At 51.9% G+C, this 21,142-nt stretch overlaps 1 protein-coding gene across 1 annotated transcript; it reads left to right on the top strand.

Annotated features, from left to right (window-relative positions):
* The first annotated feature begins 861 nt into the window (after nt 1–861).
* On the top strand, nt 862–20,203 carry LOC134337011 (vitronectin-like). Its single transcript, XM_063031754.1, has 8 exons — nt 862–1,018; nt 5,265–5,381; nt 11,852–12,184; nt 14,747–14,886; nt 15,541–15,697; nt 15,788–15,943; nt 17,083–17,421; nt 19,962–20,203. The coding sequence occupies exons 1-8, from the start codon at nt 886–888 to the stop codon at nt 20,069–20,071; spliced, it is 1,485 nt and encodes a 494-aa protein (XP_062887824.1). The 5' UTR covers nt 862–885; the 3' UTR covers nt 20,072–20,203.
* The last annotated feature ends 939 nt before the right edge of the window (nt 20,204–21,142 follow it).

The following is a 21,142-nucleotide window of genomic DNA, read 5'->3' as shown; positions in this document are numbered from 1 at the left end:
ACTGGAGGGGGTGATACTGAGGGGCCAGGACGGAGGGACTGTCACTGCTGGAGGGGGTGATACTGAGGGGCCAGGACGGAGGGACTGTCACTACTGGAGGGGGTGATACTGAGGGGCCAGGGCGGAGGGACTGTCACTGCTGGAGGGGGTGATACTGAGGGGCCAGGGCGGAGGGACTGTCACTGCTGGAGGGGGTGATACTGAGGGGCCAGGACGGAGGGACTGTCACTACTGGAGGGGGTGATACTGAGGGGCCAGGACGGAGGGACTGTCACTGCTGGAGGGGGTGATACTGAGGGGCCAGGACGGAGGGACTGTCACTGCTGGAGGGGGTGATACTGAGGGGCCAGGACGGAGGGACTGTCACTACTGGAGGGGGTGATACTGAGGGGCCAGGACGGAGGGACTGTCACTGCTGGAGGGGGTGATACTGAGAGGTCAGTGCGGAGAGACTGTCACACCGCTGCAGGGGACGATACTGAGGGATGCGCCCGCTGTATTTTTTTCATTGCTACGTTGAACACGTTTCCTGTCTCCCAGGACCTCTGGGATGTTCTGTGTGCCAGAGCACCAGGAAATCTGTAAACTGAAATATTTTTATCTTTTAAGCCATATCTCCAGTCATGGACAGGCTGAAAGTTGCTGCTTTATTGGTTCACCGTCAACCGGAAGCAACGGGAACCCAAACACGAAACGTTTTCTCTGGCATGCCTAACACATTCACGCTGAACTTCACGGGGGGAAATTCACAGCAAGCGGGGTAGCTATCTGTAACGTAAAAAAATCTTCATTCCCGGAAGAATACCAAAGGGTGTTGCAGATTTACAAAAATGAAAAATCGATGGGCTTCTATCTTTCGCTAAACATTACTAGAAGTTTAAACAAATGTCCCAACAACTCAAACACATAGTGGTTAAATCCCGAGATCCCATTCCAGACTCGAGCAGATCTTTGGCCATGGAGCTGCGGATTGTTCTCGTCATATGCTCGTTCCTGAGCTCCGCCGCTGCCGCTGAAGGTAATACCGACGCTCGCCCGCTCCGCTGTTGGGGTTCAGTTGGCAATCACGTGTCCCAACCATCGATGATGGGTTCTCTTTTAGTCAGGGCAGGAATCAATCGATGAGAGACCCAGTTTATCCAGATAAAACACACAACATAGGACAATACAATCCAGTGTAGTACAGGCCCTTCGGCGCACAATGCTCTGCCGACCTTTTGACATACTCCAAGATGAATCGAATCCCCCCTCCCACATAACTCTTCAATTCCTTTCATCCATCTGCCATTCGGAGTCTCCTAAATGTCCGTAACGTATTTGCCTCTACCACCACCCCGTCAGCGATTCTCACTCATCCACCATTCCCTGCTTAAAAACCTACCTCTGACACCCCCCCCCCCACTATAAATTCCTCCGATCGTCTTAAGAAGACGGAAAACCGGTAGAACACAAGAATAATGTGACCGAGGATTGGCGAAAGACCTCAGAAAGAATAGTCAGATATCTTCTAGGAGATGCGCCAGGAACAAGAAGGAACCCTGTGGGAAAGCTGTTGGAAAAGATTCTTAGAGATACGATCTATAGGCATTTAGAGAATCATGGTCTGATCAAGGACAGTCAGCATGGCTTTGTGAAGGGCAGATCGTGTTTAGCAAGCCTGATAGAGTTCTTTGAGGAGGTGACCAGGCATATAGATGAGGGTAGTGCAGTGGATGTGATATATATGGATTTTAGTAAGGCATTTGACAAGGTTCCACACGGTAGGTTTATTCAGAAAGGCAGAAGGCATGGGATCCAGGGAAGTTTGGCCAGGTGGATTCAGAATTGGCTTGCCTGCAGAAGGCAGAGGGTGGTGGTGGAGGGAGTACATTCAGATTGGAGGATTGTGACTAGTGGTGTCCCACAAGGATCTGTTCTGGGACCTCTACTTTTCGTGATTTTTATTAACGACCTGGATGTTGGGGTAGAAGGGTGGGTTGGCAAGTTTGCAGACGACACAAAGGTTGATGGTGTTGTAGATAGTGTAGAGGATTGTCAAAGATTGCAGAGAGACATTGATAGGATGCAGAAGTGGGCTGAGAAGTGGCAGATGGAGTTCAACCCGGAGAAGTGTGAGGTGGTACACTTTGGAAGGACAAACTCCAAGGCAGAGTACAAAGTAAATGGCAGGATACTTGGTAGTGTGGAGGAGCAGAGGGATCTCGGGGTACATGTCCACAGATCTCTGAAAGTTGCCTCACAGGTGGATAGGGTAGTTAAGAAAGCTTATGGGGTGTTGGCTTTCATAAGTCGAGGGATAGAGTTTAAGAGTCACGATGTAATGATGCAGCTCTATAAAACTCTGGTTAGGCCACACTTGGAGTACTGTGTCCAGTTCTGGTTGCCTCACTATAGGAAGGATGTGGAAGCATTGGAAAGGGTACAGAGGAGATTTACCAGGATGCTGCCTGGTTTAGAAGGTATGCATTATGATCAGAGATTGAGGGAGCTAGGGCTTTACTCTTTGGAGAGAAGGAGGATGAGAGGAGACATGATAGAGGTGTACAAGATAATAAGAGGAATAGATAGAGTGGATAGCCAGCGCCTCTTCCCCAGGGCACCACTGCTCAATACAACAGGACATGGCTTTAAGGTAAGGGGTGGGAAGTTCAAGGGGGATATTAGAGGAAGGTTTTTTACTCAGAGAGCGGTTGGTGCGTGGAATGCACTGCCTGAGTCAGTGGTGGAGGCAGATACACTAGTGAAGTTTAAGAGACTACTAGACAGGTATATGGAGGAATCTAAGGTGGGGGCTTATATGAGAGGCAGGGTTTGAGGGTCGGCACAACATTGTGGGCCGAAGGGCCTGTACTGTGCTGTACTGTTCTATGTTCTATGAACGGCGGGCTGAGGTGTCAGCGTTTTCCAGGCGCATCGGTAGCGATGTACACCACGATCAGAGGCATAGACAGAGTGGAGAGACAGGGCTTTTTCCAGTGCACAAATGACTGATATGAGGGGGCATAATTTTAAGGAGATCGGAGGGAAGTATAAGGGGGATGCCATCTTGTGCCGAGTTTTTAACCTAGTTCAAGATCAATCTAACCCTTCTCTCCCACATAGCCCCCCATTATTCGATCATCCATGTGCCCCTCTGAGTTTGCTAAATATCTGCATCGTATCTGCCTCTACCACCACCCCTCGCACCTTCCACCCACCCAGCGCTGTCCCTCCGTGAAAAAAATCAACCTCTGACATATTCCCCCCACCTTCCTCCCGCATACATTCCTCCAATCACCTTAAAGTCGTCTAGCCATATCCCGCCCTGGAAAAAAGCAATGGCTGTCCACACTATCAAAACCTCTCCCTTCCATGTACAGACCTGATGGGCTGAAGGGCCTGCTTTTGTGACGTACTCTATTTCAATGCAGGGAACAGTGGTCCTGTGCTTCACACCCAGTAGGAGTGAAGGAGTGTGACCAGCATGACCTCAGACAGAAATGGGCGCTGCCCTTGTCCGTACAGGAGGCTAGATACCTCCCCTCCATCCTCTCCCTCCTCTCCCTCCTCTCCCTCTTCTCCTTCTCCCCTCCTCCCCTCTCCTGCCTTCCCTCTCTCCCCTCTCCCCACCTCCTTCCCTCTCCTCTCCCTCTCCTCCTCTCCTTCCCCTCCTCCTTCTCCCCTCCTCCGCTCTCCTGCCTTCCTCCCCTCCCCTGCTTCCCCTGTTTTCCTCTCTCTTCCACTTCCTCCCACAACTACACTGAGGAAGTTGCAAAGGTCAGGGAGAACAGGGCTGAGTGGAGAGAGAGAGAGAGAGAGAGAGAGGGAGAGAGAGAGAGCTCGACCCTCTAGAGTGCACACCCATCTACGGCTCAGCGCCCCCACCCCGCCCCCGCTCCCCGCAATGTGGGAGAAGATTTGTCAACCCTGAGAACCAGGGAGACTTCATCCCGCGCCGGTTCTGTGAGCACCGAGACCAGCGTGGGAGCAAATGCCCCACCATGGGGAGAGGACGCTGAGTAGGGGGTGGGGAGTGCTCCCTTTCTGTTGCTGATTCAGGGGCACCAGGATCCCCAGTGCATAGTCCATCCCATGTCCGTGCCCCGACCCCGCTCCCGGTGGTTGAAGAGCTGGGGTTCCCACGTACTCGGGAATGTGGAAATCGAAACTGTGTGTCTGTGATTACCTCGCAGTCTCGCCCTCGTCCTTCTCCCTGTCTGTGTCTGTAGCTCTCCCGTTTCTCACCCTGTCTCTCTCTTACTCCATTCCTCTCCTTTACTCCATCTCTCAATCTTTCTCTCTCACTCACTGCTTCTCCTTAGATGCCCCTCCATCTCTTTCCCTCTCTTATTCTCCCTCTTTCTATCTCTCCCTCTTCATCGCTCTCTCACTCTCTTTCTCCTTAGATATTCCTCCATCTCTTTCCATCTCTCCCGATCTCTCTCGCCGTCGATCTCTCAATTCTCTCTCCCTCTCTCTCTCACCTTCTCTCTTCATCTCTTTCTTTCTCGCTATCTCTTTCCCTGTCTTGTTGGAAATAGGAGTACTGCACAGTGGCAGGGAAAACACTGTGGGAGGGGCGGTACTGAGGGAGGGTCACACTGTGGGAGGGGTGGTATTGAGGGAGGGTCACACTGTGGGAGGGGTGGTATTGAGGGAGGGTCACACTGTGGGAGGGGTGGTACTGAGGGAGGGTCACACTGTGGGAGGGGTGATACTGAGGGAGGGTCACTTTGTGGGAGGGGTGGTACTGAGGGAGACTCACACTGTGGGAGGGGGTGGTACTGCGGGCGGGTCACACTGTGGGAGGGGTGGTACTGAGGGAGGGTCACACTGTGGGAGGGGTGTGGTACTGAGGGATGGTCACACTGTGGGAGAGGGCTGTACCGAGGGAGGGGCACACTGTGGGAGGGGTGGTACCGAGGGAAGGTCACACTGTGGGAGGGGGTGGTACTGAGGGAGGGTCATACTGTGGGAGGGGGCGGTACAGAGGGAGGGTCACACTGTGGGAGGGGTGGCACTGAGGGAGGGTCACACTGTGGGAGGGGTGGTACTGAGGGAGGGTCACTCTGTGGGAGGGGTGGTACTGAGGGAGAGTCACACTGTGGGAGGGGGTGGTACTGAGGGAGGGTCACACTGTGGGAGAGGGCCGTACCGAGGGTGGGGCACACTGTGGGAGGGGTGGTACTGAGGGAGGGTCACACTTTGGGGGGGGGTTACATTGAGGGAGGGTCACACTGAGGGATTACTTCACTGAATTGGAACTTGTGCTGTCTGTTTAACAGATTCCTGTATCGGTCGCTGTGATCTTGGCTTCCAGTTGGGCACGAAGTGTCAGTGTGACGTGCATTGTGGTTTCTACTCAAACTGCTGCTTCGATTACCAGTCCGTCTGTGTAAAAAGTAAAGTCTTCTCACACACACAGACACACACACACACACACACACACACACACACACACACCATCATCCCACACACACACACACACACACACACACACACACACACACACACACACACATTGACACTGAGATACACACACATAGGCACACCCAGAGGCAAACAACTACATCCATCTGTGTACATGTGTCACAACCAGGAGGTGTTTCCGGGGAGCCTTGTCCACTCCTCTCTGCTCGGCCGTTGTAGGTCCTTGTCTGTTGAAAGTCTGACCGAGTTCTTTTGTGTATTGAGAGTGAGAGAGATTTTGATTCTTCAAGGTTTATGTAGTTTACCCGAGTTCTTGCCAATTTTACTGATTAATTTCTGTAATCGATCTTGTGCTTTGTTTGAATTGCTGAAGTCTCCGCGATTCCCGTCCTTGAGCCCCTGTACGTGGATACAGGTGTAGAGTACGCAGGCGTGTCACGACTGGGAGATGTGTGGGTGCGTGATTTTGCTTTTCTGCTGGTGGGATGTCGACAGATCCTTCAGGTTAGACAGTCAAGCCTGCACAGCAGTGCGGCGGGTACTGCCGCTGTCTCACAGCGCCAGAGACCCGGGTTCGATCCCCACTCCCGACGCTGCAGTGTGCAGTCTGTGCGTCCTCCCTGTGACTGTGCAGGTTTGGTATTAGAATTGGAATTGCTTTATTATAGTCTCTGTACCAAGGTACAGTGAAGTTTGTCTTGCACAGTCTTCATACAGATCAAATCATTACACAGTGCATTGAGCTAGAATAGAAACAATGCAGAAAAATTACTGAAAGAGTGCCGGGCAGATGAACGAAAAAGTGCAAGATCGCAACGAGGCGCAGTACATTGTGAGGCCAAGAGTTCAATTTACCGTCCGAGAGGCCAGTTCAGCTGCTGGAGCCTGGTGGGCTGAAATTTCAGCCTTTTGTATCTTCTTCCCGATGGGAGAGGGGAAAAGAGGCAAAGTCCGGGGAGGCTGATTATGCTGACTGCTTTATTGAGGCAGTGAGCTGTGCAGCTGAAATTCGTGATGTGCTAAGCTGTGTCCACGACGCTCTGCGGTTTCTTGCGGTCACGGGCAGAGCAATTGCCACACCAAGCCGTGGCGCGTTCAGGTCGAATGCGTTCACTGTGCATCGGTAAAGGTTTCCCCCGGGTGCTCCTGTTTCTTCCTACACTGCTGATGTGAAGTGCGTGCCCCCCCCATCACCCACAGTGTGTGGAACCATCGAGTCATTGGGCCATAGAAAGCTACCACACAGAAACAGGCCCTTTGGTCCATCTAGTCCATGCCAAACCATTTGAACTGCCTACCATCAACCCGCACTGGACCATCCCCTTCCACACTCCTATCACCCACGTACCTATCCAAACCACGTAAGCTGTGAAATCGAGCTCGCATGCGCCACTGGTGCCGGCAGTTCGTTCCACACGCTCACGACCCTTTGAGTGAAGAAGTTTCCCCTCATGTTTCCCTTCGACTTTTCACCTTTCATGGCCTCGCCAATGTCTTATACAACTTCATCATATCCTCTCAGCTCCTGTACTCAATACATTGATTTATGAAGGCCAATGTGCCAGAAGCTTTCTTTATGACCCTATCTACTTGTGACGGCATTTCCTATGAATTATAGACCTGTATTGCCAGATCCCTTTGTTCTCCCGCACTCCTCGGTGCCCCACTGTTCACTGTGCCAGACCTAACCTGGTTGGTCCTTCTGAAGTGGGACAACTCAGAATCAGAATCAGGTTTATTATTATAGGGATGTGACGTAACATTTGTTGCACTTGTCTGTGTTAAACTCCATTTGCCATTTTCAGCTCATTTTCCAGCTGGTCCAGATCCCTCTGCGAGATATGATTGCTTTCCTCGCTGTCCACTACACCCCCAATCTTGGTGTCATCTGCAAAACTTGCTGATCCAGTTAACCACATTGTCACCCAGATCACTGATGTAGATGACAAACAACAACGGACCCAGCACTGATCCTGCGTCACTCCACTAGCCACAGGCCTCCAGCCAGAGAGGCAATCAACTACTACCATCGTCTCCCACAAAGCCAATGTGTAATCCAAATTACTGCCTCATCTTGAACGCTGAGCGCCTGAAACTTCCTGACAAGCCTCCAACGCAGGACCTTGTCAAATGTCTTGCGACAGTTCATGTAGACAACATCCATTGCCTTACTTTCATCCTTGCCTTCCTGGTAACATCCTCGAAAAACTCTATAAGATAGTTAGATATGACCTACCAGCAACGATGACATAATCAGTCCATGTCTATCCAAATGCTCCTATATCCAGTCCTTTAGAATATCTTCCAATGACTTTCGCACTACTGATGTCGGACTCACTGGCCTTTTATTTTTAGAGCCTTTCTGAAACAACGGAACAATATTGGCTACCTTGCAATTCTCCGGTACCTCTCATGTCGCTCAGGATGATTTAAATATCTCTGCTTGGGCCCCTGCAATTTCTGCACTTGTCTCCCGCAGGATCCGAGGCAAAAGATTGTCAGGCCTTGCGGATTTATCCACCCTAATTTGCCTCAAGATAGCAAACAGCTCCTCCTCTGCGACCGGTATAGGGTCCCTGAAGTTAGTGCTGCTTTGCTTCACTTCTACAGTCTCCGTGCCCCACTCCCGAGTAAATACAAATGCAAAACTTTCATTCAAGAGCTCCCCCATCTGTGTTGGCTCCACGCATCGTTACCATTCTGATCTTCCAGCGGACTCAATTTTGTCCCTTGTAATCCTTCAGCTCTTAACACAGCTGCAGAATCCCAAACTCCAGAAATCTGCAGATGCTGGACACAGAAGATGCTGGAGGAACTCAGCAGGCCAGGCAGCATCTATGGAAAAGAGTACAGTCGACACTTCAGTCCGAGACCTTTCATCAGGACTGGCAGAAAAGATGTAAAGTCAGAGTAGAAAGGTGGAGGGAAGGGGGAGGAGGAAAAGTATAAGGTGATAGGTGAAACCGGGGGGGGGAAGGGGGGAGGGGAGAGATGAAATAAAAGAGCTGGGGAGTTGATTGGTGAATGAAATAAAGGGCTGGAGAAGGGAGAATCTGATAGGAGAGGACAGAAGGCCATGGAAGAAAGGGAAGGAGAGGGAACACCAGAGGGAGGTGATGGGCAGGTGGGAAATAAGGTGAGAGAGGGAAACGGGAATGGGGAATGGTGAAGGGGCGGGGGGGCAATTACTGTAAGTTGGAGAAATTGATGTTCATGCCATCAGGTTGGAGGCTACCCAGTCGGTATATAAGGTATTGCTCCTCCAACCTGAGTGTAGCCATATCGTGCCAGTAGATGAGGTCATGGACTGACATGTTAGAAAGGGAAGTAGAATTAACATAGGTGGCTACCGGGAGATCCTGCCTTTTCTGGCGGACGGAGTGTAGGTTCTTGGTGAAGCGGTCTCCCAATCTACGTCGGGTCTCACCGATATACAGGAGGCCACACCAGGAGCACTAGAATCCCTTACGATTCTGCTTCTTCTCGAGCCTTATTTTAGCCCTCCTAGTTTCTTAACTGAGTGTTCTCTTACATTTCTTGAACTTCATAAGCAGCACATTTCCTCCTCCCCGCATGTACCTGTTAAGCATCTCCGTATTTTATTAACCGCAGTCTCAATATCTCCTGAAAATCAAGATTCCCTGTGAGTCCGCTGGGGTGATATACTGCGTCCGGTGCTCCCGCTGTGGCCTTCTATATATTGGCGAGATCCGACGCAGACTGGGAGACCGCTTTGCTGAACACCTACGCTCTGTCCGCCAGAGAAAGCAGGATCTCCCAGTGGCCACACATTTTAATTCCACATCCCATTCCCATTCTGACATGTCTATCCACGGCCTCCTCTACTGTAAAGATGAAGTCACACTCAGGTTGGAGGAACAACAACTTATATTCCGTCTGGGTAGCCTCCAACCTGCTGGCTGAACATTGACTTCTCTAACTTCCGGTAATGCCCCCCCCCTCCCCCTCGTACCCCATCCGTTATTTATTTATATACACACATTCTTTTTCTCTCTCTGCTTTTTCTCCCTCTGTCCCTCTGACTATATCCCTTGCCCATCCTCTGGGTTCCCCCCTCCCCCTTTTCCTTCTCCCTGGGCCTCCTGTCCCATGATCCTCTCATATCTCTTTTGCCAATCACCTGTCCAGCTCTTGGCTCCATCCCTCCCCCTCCTGTCTTCTCCCATCATTTTGGATCTCCCCCTCCCCCTCCCACTTTCAAATCTTGTTTTAGCTCTTCCTTCAGTTAGTCCTGACGAAGGGTCTTGGCCTGAAACATCGACTGCACCTCTTCCTGTAGATGCTGCCTGGCCTGCTGCGTTCACCAGCAACTTTGATGTGTGTTGCTTGAATTTCCAGCATCTGCAGAATTCCTCGTGATTCCCTATACCTGTTATTTTACAGGCACCTACAAGCTTTGTACTTTCAAAATTTCACTTCTACTAAGTACACCTTCAGCAGAAACCAGCCTGTCTCGATCTATCCTTGCGGAGCATTTCTGATACCATCAAGACTGGCCATTCCCCAAGTAGAGTCTCACACCACGGACCAGAAATTTACATTGAAACTAATGGTTTTGTGATCACTGGGTGCAACGTGTTCCCCGACACAAACATAAACCCTTTGGGGTTGTTTAGGGTGGCGGTAAAAAACCATTCTTCGTTTAGGGAGCAGACCAGATGACGCGGTCAGGGAGGGAAGCGTCACTGGGCGATGAGAGCATCCTTGTGAGGGCAGCCCTGTCTGTCAGGCGCCTTAGCCCCTGGGGTTCCGTCAACAACGATACCCAAACCTCCAAAACTGTAGGTCTCTCCCCTCCAACTAGCTACAGAGGTTGAAAACTGCCTCAGTCTCCATCCCTCCCCTCTCTGCACGCACCGTCTGACGTCACATCTGGTCAGTCTCCCACCTCTCCCGAGAGACAGCTGCTCTGAGAATACGTGTGGAACGGTACACAGGGAGCTTCACTCTGTATCTGACCCCGGGAGTGTGTGATGGGACGGTGTGGAGGGAGTTTCACTCAGTGTCTGACCCCCGGAGTGTGTGAAGGGACGGTGAGGAGGGAGATTCAATCTGTGTCTGACCTCGGGAGTGCGTGATGGAACGGTGCAGAGGGAGTTTCACTCTGTGTCTGACCTCGGGAGTGCGTGATGGAACGCTGCAGAGGGAGTTTCACTCTGTGTCTGACCCCGGGAGTGTGTGAAGGGACGGTGAGGAGGGAGATTCACTCTGTGTCTGATCCCGGGAGTCTGTGATGGGACGGTGTGGAGGGAGTTTCAGTCTGCGTCTGACCCCGGGAGTGTGTGATGGGACGGTGAGGAGGGAGATTCACTCTGTGCCTGACCTCGGGAGTGTGTGATGGGACGGTGTGGAGGGAGTTTCACTTTGTGTCTGACCCCGGGAGTGTGTGATGGGACGGTGTGGAGGGAGTTTCACTCTGTGTCTCACCCCGGGAGTGTGTGATGGGACGGAGTGGAGGGAGTTTCACTCTGTGTCTGACCCCGGGAGTGTGTGATGCGATGGTGTGGAGGGAGCTTCACTCTGTGTATGACCCCGGGAGTGTGTGATGGGACGATGCGGAGGGAGCTTCACTCTGTGTCTGACCCCGGGAGTGTGTGATGGGACAGTGTAGAGGGAGCTTCACTATGTGTCTGACCCCGGGAGTGTGTGATGGGACAGTGCAGAGGGAGCTTCACTCTGTGTCTGACCACCTGTGTGTGTGATGGGACGGTGTGGAGGGAGTTTCACTCTGTGTCTGACCCCGGGAGTGTGTGATGGGACGGTGAGCAGGGAGTTTCACTCTGTGTCTGACCCCGGGAGTGTGTGATGGGACGGTGTGGAGGGAGTTTCTCTCTCTGTCTGACCCCGGGACTGTGTGATGGGATGGTGTGGAGGGAGATTCACTATGTGTCTGACCCCGGGAGTGTGTGATGGGACAGTGTGGAGGGAGTTTCACTCTGTGTCTGACCCCAGGAGTGTGTGATGGGACGGTGTGGAAGGAGTTTCACTCCGTGTCTGACCCCGGGAGTGTGTGATGGGACGGTGTGGAGGGAGATTCACTATGTGTCTGACCCCGGGACTGTGTGATGGGACAGTGTAGAGGGAGCTTCACTCTGTGTCTGACCACCTGTGTGTGTGATATGACAGTGTGGAGGAAGATTCACTCTGTGTCTGACCCCGGGAGTGTGTGATCGGACGGTGTGGAGGGGAGCTCCACTCTCTGTCTGACCCTGAGAGTGTGTGATGGGACGTGAGGAGGGAGCTTCACTCTGTGTCTGACCCCGGGAGTGTGTGATGGTACGGTGTGGAGGGAGTTTCACTCTGTGTCTGACCCAGGGAGTGTGTGATGGGACGGTGTGGGGGGAGTTTCACTCTGTGTCTGACTGTCTTGAGAAGTAAGTGGATTGACGACATTAACTAACAATGTGTTCTCTGTGATTAGCATCCAGGGATGAGTTTGCCTCTCGGCAAGATGAAGTTGATGGAAGCTTCGCGAATGAGACGGACTTTTATCCCGGATCGAATTGGACGTATTGGTATGATGAAGTGAATGAGACGGACTTTTATCCCGGATCGAATTTGACGGATTGGTATGATGATGCGAATGAGACGGATTTTTATCCCGAAACATATGGGACGGATATCTATCCCGAACCAGAACCGGAGCCCAGCCCGGAACCAACGCCGAGCCCGGAACCAACAAATGTGTGCAGCAATGAAAAAACATTTGATGCAATCACCGAGGTGAAGAGTGGATCCTTCTTCGCTTTCGAGGGTAAGCAGGACAAAGCGTGTCGTGTCTGTCCCTCAGCTGGGACTGATATGCGTGCTCGCCCCAGCCGCTCTCCCGGCGCATCCACCTCCATTGTAGACAGAGGATCATGCAGGAAGGAGTTTCCGACTTTCATAGAAACATAGGTGCAGGAGTAGGCCATTCGGCCCTTCGAGCCTGCACCGCCATTCAGTATGATCATGGCTGATCATCCAACTCAGAAACATACATCAAAGTTGCTGGTGAACGCAGCAGGCCAGGCAGCATCTATAGGAAGAGGCTGCCTGGCCTGCTGCGTTCACCAGCAACTTTGATGTATGTTGCTTGAATTTCCAGCATCTGCAGAATTCCTGTTGTTTGCGTTTAAATCCAACTCAGAACCCTGTACCAGCCTTCTCTCCATACCCACCTCCCTGACCCCTTTAGCCACAAGACCCATATCTAACTCCCTCTTAAATATAGCCAATGAACTTGCCTCAACTGTTTCCTGTGGCAGAGAATTCCACAGATTCACCACTCTCTGTGTGAAGAAGTTTTTCCTCATCTCGGTCCTAAAAGGCTTCCCCTTTATCCTCAAACTGTGACCCCTCGTTCTGGACTTCCCCAACATCGGGAACAATCTTCCTGCATCTAGCCTGTCCAATCCCTTTAGAATTTTATACGTTTCAATAATATCCCCTCTCAGTCTTCTAAATTCCAGCGAGTATAAGCCTAGTCGATCCAGTCTTTCATGATATGAAAGTCCTGCCATCCCAGGAATCAATCTGGTGAACCTTCTTTGTACTCCCTCTATGGCAAGAATGTCTTTCCTCAGATTAGGGGACCAAAACTGCACACAATACTCCAGGTGTGGTCTCACCAAGGCCTTGTACAACTGCAGTAGTACCTCACGGCTCCTGTACTCGAATCCTCTCGCTATAAATGCCAGCATACCATTCGCCTTTTTCACCGCTTGCTGTACCTGCATGCCCACTTTCAATGACTGGTGTACAATGACACCCAGGTCTCGTTGCACCTCCCCTTTTTCTAATCGGCCACCATTCAGATAATAGTCTGTTTTCCTGTTATTGCCACCAAAATGGATAACCTCACATTTATCCACATTAAATTGCATCTGCCATGAATTTGCCGACTCACCTAACCTATCCAAGTCACCCTGCATCCTCTTAGCATCCTCCTCACAGCTAACACTGCCGCCCAGCTTCGTGTCATCCGCAAACTTGGAGATGCTGCATTTAATTCCCTCGTCTAAGTCATTAATATATATTGTAAACAACCGGGGTCCCAGCACTGAGCCTTGCGGTACCCCACTAGTCACTGCCTGCCATTCTGAAAAGGTCCCGTTTATTCCCACTCTTTGCTTCTTGTCTGCTAACCAATTCTCTCTATCCACATCAATACCTTACCCCCAATACCGTCTGCTTTAAGTTTGCACACTAATCTCCTGTGTGGGACCTTGTGAAAAGCCTTCTGAAAATCCAAATATACGACATCCACTGGTTCTCTCCTAATCACTTTACTAGTTACATCCTCAAAAAATTATATGAGATTCGTCAGACATGATTTTCCTTTCACAAATCCATCCATCCAAATCCATTCCTTTCACCCTCGTTGCCGACTAACACTGGGCCCTCTGGATGCAGGGAGATCCCAAGGAATGACGCCAGCCACGTGTCCGCGTGCCTCTGTCGATGTCCCTGCTTGGCCTTCGTTACCTGGTTCCCGTGGGTAGGTGCTGGTGACACTGAACCCCACGCACCCGCGCACACGGCGGCGAGAGATTCCTCCCAACAGAGCCCCTGCTAGCAGATCCAATCTGCAGCCACAGGCCACACACTGACAAGGGGAGGGACCGCCTCGCTCCCAGCCCACTGTTCAGTTCCACTGTTGGGGACTAATTTGGAATTGAAATCGGTACCGGCGGCTCACAGAGTTACCGCTCGACAGACAAGGTACGGTGGAGGCAACTCTCGTGAAGGTTGAATGCGATTGGGGTGATCCCCTCTGGTGTTGGGGGGGAGGTGTGGGTTTGTGGAGGGAAGAGGGGGGATCTTACTGAGAGTAAAAGAGGAGATTTTGAGATTTCATCTGTGCCCCTGTAAGACGGGTAATTCACTCTGTGTCTGACCCCAGGATTGTGTGATGGGACAGTGTGGAGGGAGCTTCACTCTGTTTGTCCCCGGGGGTGTGCAATGGGACGCTGTGGAGGGAGATTCACTCTGTGTCTGACCTCAGGATTGTGTGAAGGGGCGGAGTGGGGGGAGATTCACTCTGTGTCTGACCCCGGGAGTGTGTGAAAGGACAGTGTGGAGGGAGTTTCGCACAGTGTCTGACCCCGGGAGCGTGTAATGGGACGGTGTGGAGGGAGTTTCACTCTGCGTCTGACCCCGGGAGTGTGTGACGGAACGGTGTGGAGGGAGCTTCACTCTGTGTCTGACCCCGGGAGTGTGTGATGGGGCGGTGTGGAGGGAGTTTCCCTCTGCGTATGACCCCGGGAGTGTATGATGGGACGGTGTGGAGGGAGTTTCACTCTGTGTCTGACCCATTACTTTCTTCTCCCCTCAGGGAAGTATTTCTATGAGTTGACTGATACAGGTGTAGCTGATGGATATCCGAAGCTGATTCACGATGTGTGGGGAGTGCAGGGCCCCATCGATGCTGCCTTCACACGAATAAACTGCGAGGGAAAGACGTATCTGTTCAAGGTCCGAGCGGCTGCGGACTGGGGCCAGGCGCGGTCGTTTCTCGGGGCTTGACTCTACGTTGCGGCGTTAATTCACATTGATTGAGATCCTTAGTGAGGGGTGTCGAGGCAGCAGACCGATGGGAAGATAAAAAATGTGGGTTACCCACGCACCATCCCAGACGGAGGGTCACCATAAAACTATAAGTCTGAAATGAGGTCATTCGGCCCATTTAGTCAGTGCGTTATTCCATCATGACTGATTTAGTATCCCTCCCGACGCCATTCTCGATCCGTCTTGCCATGACCTTTGACGCCCTTTCAAATCAAGAACCTACCAATCTCTGATTGAAGTGGACCGAACGGCGGTGAGTTCCACATATTCATCACACCCTGGCCAAATAAAGTTCTCCTTATCTCTGATTTAAATGGCGCCTTTTCAGTCCTAGTCTGTGCTTTCTGGTCAAAGACTCTCTCACTCTTGGAAACGTCCTCTCCACAGCTGGTGTCAAGAGTGTGTGATGAGACAGTGCAGAGTGAGCCTTACTCTGTGTCTGACCCTGGGAACACGTGTAGAGACAGATCGCCCAGATGAGTGTATGAGTGTTGTCTGGCGCTGTGTATAACCCTGTGCCCGAAACGGGTGCACTTGATTAACCTGCCTCTCCTTCTCCAGGGTAAGTATTACTGGCGGTTCGACAATGACGTCATGGAAGCCGATTTCCCGAAGCTGATCAAGGAAGGTTTTCCCCGAATTCCGGACAACGTTGACGCCGCACTGGCACTGCCGGCATCTGGCATCCGCGGGAAAGAGGGAGTCTACTTCTTCAAGGGTAAGGCAAGATTTCCCACCCTCTGAGTGCTGTTTAGCTACTGGCCAGATACAGTTGATCTCGGCTCCTGACCAACCCTCTCGTCTGCAGGCCGTAACTATTGGAAGTACGTCTTTAGCAGCCAGCCCAGCCAAGAGGAGTGCGAAAGCACATCCATCTCTGTCCCCTTTCGGAGATACGCCCAGTTCATGCTTCTCGACTGGGAGGAAGACTTCTTCACCGAGCTCTTTGGATCACCTAGGAGAGGTAACCTTCCACAACGGGTTGTTCCCCTGATCGTGGGCTTCTCCAGCCCACTCCAGTGTAGTGTCCGGTTCTCCAGTGTTGACGTTGGTGAGGCCAACTTTGGAAGACTGTGTGCATTTCTGGTCACCTACCTGCTGGAAAGTTATTAATAAGATTGAAAGAGTGCAGAGAACAAGGATCTTGCTGGGACATTTGAGGGCCTGATTTATAGGGAAAGGTTGAATAGATTAGTATTAACACACACAAAATGCTGGAGGAACTCAGCAGGGCAGGCAGCGTCTATGGAGGAAATAAACAGTCGAGGTTTTGGGCCAAATCCCTTCATTAGAACTTTCCTCCCTGGAACCTAGGAGAACGAGGGGAGAATTGACAAAGGAATACAAAGGCATCGATTAGGTAAATGCAAACAGCTTGTTTTTCCACCGACGAGAATTTGAGGTGAGAAGTCAGGGGTGAAAGGTGCACTATTGACGGGACACATGAGGGGGAACGTCTCCCAGAAGGTGGTGAGATTGTCGAACGAGCTGCCGGAAGAAATGGGTTCGATTTGACTATTTAATATTTAAGAGAACACCGGGATCGGAGGGCTTTTGAGGGCAATAGTGGGCGGGAAAATGGGACTAGACAGATTATTAGGTCGGTCGGCACGGACTAGATGGGCTGAAGGGTGTGTGTCTCTGGTGTAGTGCTCGATGACTGTATGACTCTCTCTGCGTCCTTATTCTTCCCGTTTCAGTTTCGTCCCTCTCACTTTTCCATTTCACTGTTTTACTGCGCTTCGTTTCATTACTGGCCATCTTGTACGACTACGAGGTATAGGAGCAAAACCAGGCCACTCGGCCCATTCTGTCTGCTATTCCGTTATTGCATGGCTAATTTATTATCCCGTTCAGCTCCATTTTTCTGCCTTCTCTCCCTAACCTGACTATCCAACAACCTAGGAACCTCTGCTTTGAATATACCCAATAACTAGCCTCCACAGATGTCTGTCGCCGTGAATTGCACATCTGGCCGAGCGCCCGGGGTGCGGTTACACATCTGGCTGAGTGTCCAGCTGCGGACACACATCTGGCCGTGACCCCGTCCTCTCCTGGAGCCCGGCCAGCCGAGCTGACACCACATTCTGCTTCCCTTTACAGGTGGTACCTTCGGGCCGTTCCGCACCGGTTATCACTGGGGTGGGCTTCCTGCCCGCATAGATTCGGCGGTGATCGGGAAACTCTTCACGGTCAGTAAACTGATTGAGCGGCACCGCGGGAGGAAACCGGATTGGCATCGCGGGAGGAAACGGTACCGACACCGCGGGAGGAAACCGCTTCGGCACAGCGGGAGGATAACGCATCATCGCAGAGGGAAGAAGCCACATCCATACAGCGGGAAACGATGCCCGACAAGCTCGCAGGAAGAGCACTCGGCCAGCTACGAAGACGACACCTACATCTTTGTGCCCAGCCAGAGTGTCTACTTCTTCTCCGGAGGTAACGGCTCCACCGCCTCCCCGCGGTCCCTGCATGCCCTCCCTTCCCCCGACACCCGATCCCGGGGTTGCCACACACTGATCCCTCCCCGCCCCAGAAAATGTGGAAACACGACACCGCCAATTCGGGAACCAGAGGCTTGGTTGATGTTGGAGGAGATTAAAAAGGTCAGCCCAACGCCGTGGGCCGAAAGGCCTGTACTGTGCTGCTCTTAGCAACACTCAACATGCTGGAGGAAAGAGCAGGTCGGGCAGCGTCTACGGAGGGAATAAACAGTCGAGGCTTTGGGCCGAAGCCGTTCATCAGGAAGGACTAAAGACGGACCAAGAAGTTGGGGGAGGTGCGCTAGCTGGCAGGTGATAGACGAGGCCAGGTGGCTGGAGGAGTTGGGCTGGGATGAAGTAATAAACTGGGATGTGATAGGTAGGAAAGGTAAAGGGCGGAAGAACATGGAATCTGATAGGCGAGGAGAGTGGGCCATAGGGAAAGGCGGGAAACGGCGGAGGAGAGTGAATCAGTACGGACTACAGAAATTATTGGGAGTTTGAGAAATCGGCGTTGATGCCATCAGGTTGGAGGCTGCTCGGACCTTATATAAGACGTTGCTCCTCCAACCCGAGAGTGGCCTCATCATGGCAGTCGAGGAGACCATTGACCGACACTGGTGTCGGCACAGCATGGTACTGAACGGCTCGATGTTTACGTGAACGTCGCGGCACTGAATGCGGGAGCTGGGTGTCACTGGATTGAAGTTCACGGGGCCTTATCCAAGTAGAGGTAATGGGATGGGCGATTCCAAAGTCTCGCCCTGGGTCTATTCCTTCCAAGAAAAACAGAGGGTACTGGTCGGGCAGCCTCTCGGGAGGGAGAAACTTCACCAACGTTCCAGCTCGACCAGGCTCTTGGACCGGGAATGTTCACTGGTTCTCTCCCCAGTCGCCACCCGGCCTACCGGGCCAAAGTTTCACAATTAATGAGATCAAAGATGAACTTTATCAAATGGACGTTGAAACATTGACTTATGCAGTGAAATGCGCCCCCACAACGGCTCTGGGACAGTCTCACTGTACCCAATCCTCTCCCTCCGGAACAATCTTCCCTCTCCTCCACCTGACCGCCCAGCCCCCAGCCATAGGACACATTCTTCCCCTCCCTTCCTCCTCACCCCGATCCCCGAGACGGTCTTCTCCCCTTCCCTCTTCTCCCCTCCATCCCGTCCGGTTCAGGGACATAGTCAACATCGAATACACAACACAGGACAACGATGGACTGCGGAGGCCCGCAGGTGTTCCGGCATCAACATAGCGGGCGCACAACTTACTAACCCTAACCCTTCTGTCTTTGGAATGTGGGAGTAACGGGAGGGGCCGAAGGAAATCTTCCCGGTCACGGGGAGAATGGACAATATCTTTACAAGCGGCGGCAGGAATTGAACCCGGATCTTTGTCACTGTAAAGGGTTACGCTAACCGCTACGCTACCGTGCCGCCCGCATCTGGAGGGTTTTACTGACGGTAAACCCGGGGTTCACTGATTGGCACTCCCCCACTCCCGTTACTCTGCCGGCCCCCATCCCTACCCCACGGGTTGCTGCAGATATTCAGAATTCCCGGCGCAGATAATCCGAGGCCCCCGCCCCCATTCACACCCCCAGGAGGGTTTGGATTTTCAGGGGAGACGCTCATACGGAAGTTGGGGGCCAGGGATGGCGGCCTACCAGTGGGCAACGAAGGGCAGGAGGAATGGGTGACACGGTGATCCGGGGTTGGAGGCCGAGAGGGCGGTCGGGGCACAATCCCATCCTAAAGCCCGAGCAGAGTTCAAATTCCGTTTATTGTCACTCAACCGTACACACGTATACCGCCAAATGAGACAATGTTCCCCTGGGCCAGGGTGCACAACACGGTACATATAACTCACACACAACCGTACGCATGTATACCGCCGGACGAAACAATGTTCCCCTGGGCCAGGGTGCACATCACAGTACATATAACGCACACACACAGCACATAAAGTAATATTACTACAAATAAATAAATAATAAAGCAAATTCCAGAAGATTAACATTTAGCATAAGATGTATTTACAACACAAGTAAACAGATAACACTACCTGGGCTTCCTGCGTGATGAGACCCGGGTGGTGTCGGGGAGCTCAGTAGTCTAATCGCCTGGTCGAAGAAACTGTTTTCCGTCCTAGTTCTCATGCTATGGTACCTCCTGCCTGATGGTAGGGGGTCAAAGGGATTGCTTAACGGATGGTATGGGGTGGGTTTCATTGATAATGTTAAGAGCCTTGCGAACGTAGCGATCCTGATAAATAGTCATGGCCATACTTTATTGATCCCGGCGGAAATTGGTTAATCCCGGTGGAAAATATCTCCAATGGGTGGAAGGGAGACCCCAGTGATACGCTCATCCGTCCCTGCATTCGTTCTTAGGGTCTAGTGGTTAGATGTGTTGCATTTCCGTGCGAGACGGTCAGGACGCTGTCAGTGACGCGCCTGTAACTAAGCAGGGTGTTTCACTGCGATTTCAGGTGACTATTACCGGGTTGACCTGGGGACCAAGATGGTGGCATTTGCTCGGCCCAGGTATCCACGATCCATCGCCAAGTACTGGTTCAAGTGCAAGGACGTTTTCGAGTAACGACGGCCGTGGCAAGCAGCGTCACAGGCTAAGCCGCAGATTCCGGGAACGTAGCGGGGCAAAGGGTAGGCCGCGGAGGCGTGAGGGGCAAGGAGGTTACTAACGAGAAAATAAAATGTGAACTATCCTGTCTCCGTGATGGTCATTATCTCCATCTACCGTATCTCGGGCTCAGTGACCGCTGGAACGGGTAACACGTAAAACCGCACAAACTAGGAGATAATCCGGTGGACGGAGTCAGGGGGTCAGAGGTGGTGACTGACTCACTGAGGTTTCCCAGCGGTTTAAATCTTTAACCACGGCGATGGGATTCACTATGCTGGGAGCTCTGGAACGGTGCTCACTGGATTGGGAGACAATATACCAGAGGGTCACAGAACACAGAACATTACAGGCCCTTCGGCCCACGATGTTGTGCTGACCTTAAGATCAATCTAACCCTTCCCTGCCCTCAAAACGTTTCGTTGATCATCCACGTGCCATCTACGACTTTCTTTAAAGAGTCCCCAAGAGCGCCATGTAGCATAGCGGCGAGCGTGATTCCATTACAGCGCGGCAAATTTGCAGTTCCAGCTTCAATTCCCTCCGCTCCCTGTAAGGAGTTTGTCCATTTTCCCGTGACCGCGTGGGTTTCCTCCGGGTGCTCCGGTTTCCTCCCACATTCCAAAGGCGTATTGGTTAGTAGGTTAATTGCCCGCTGTAAGTTGTCCTGTGATTAGGCTAGTGTTAATAGATGGGTTGCTGGGCCGCGCCGCTCGTTGGACCGGAAGGGCCCGTTCCACGTTGTATCTCCAAATAAACAAATTGGATTAAATTAAACGTCCTATGGTCAAAGTCACTCGGATCACATTCCTTCCTCGGTCTGATATCCGGCCTGAACAACAACCGACCCTTTTGATGATGTCAGCCTGCTTTTGAGTTGCTGCCACATGATTGGCTGATTGATTATTTGCGTTAACGAGCAGGTGTACAGGGTTAGATACTGAAGTGGCCACCGAGTGCATATGTCACCCTGTCCTATCTGGCGATTCAATTTCTTACAGGCATTCACAGTAGAACAAAGAAATACAA

Source organism: Mobula hypostoma, chromosome 23, assembly GCF_963921235.1.
Source record: "Mobula hypostoma chromosome 23, sMobHyp1.1, whole genome shotgun sequence".
Taxonomy (NCBI): Eukaryota; Metazoa; Chordata; class Chondrichthyes; order Myliobatiformes; family Myliobatidae; genus Mobula; species Mobula hypostoma.
The sequence above is the reverse complement of the archived record's forward strand: the minus strand, read 5'-3'. Positions and strand labels throughout refer to the sequence as shown.

What these genes read in the sequence shown, in the direction of transcription:
- LOC134337011 (XM_063031754.1), top strand. Translation starts at nt 886, where the DNA reads ATGTCCCAACAACTCAAACACATAGTGGTTAAATCCCGAGATCCCATT. An exon ending in CCAGTCCGTCTGTGTAAAAA is followed by an intron (nt 5,382 to 11,851) that starts GTAAAGTCTTCT and finishes CTCTGTGATTAG; the next exon opens with CATCCAGGGATGAGTTTGCC. An exon ending in CTTTGGATCACCTAGGAGAG is followed by an intron (nt 15,944 to 17,082) that starts GTAACCTTCCAC and finishes TTCCCTTTACAG; the next exon opens with GTGGTACCTTCGGGCCGTTC.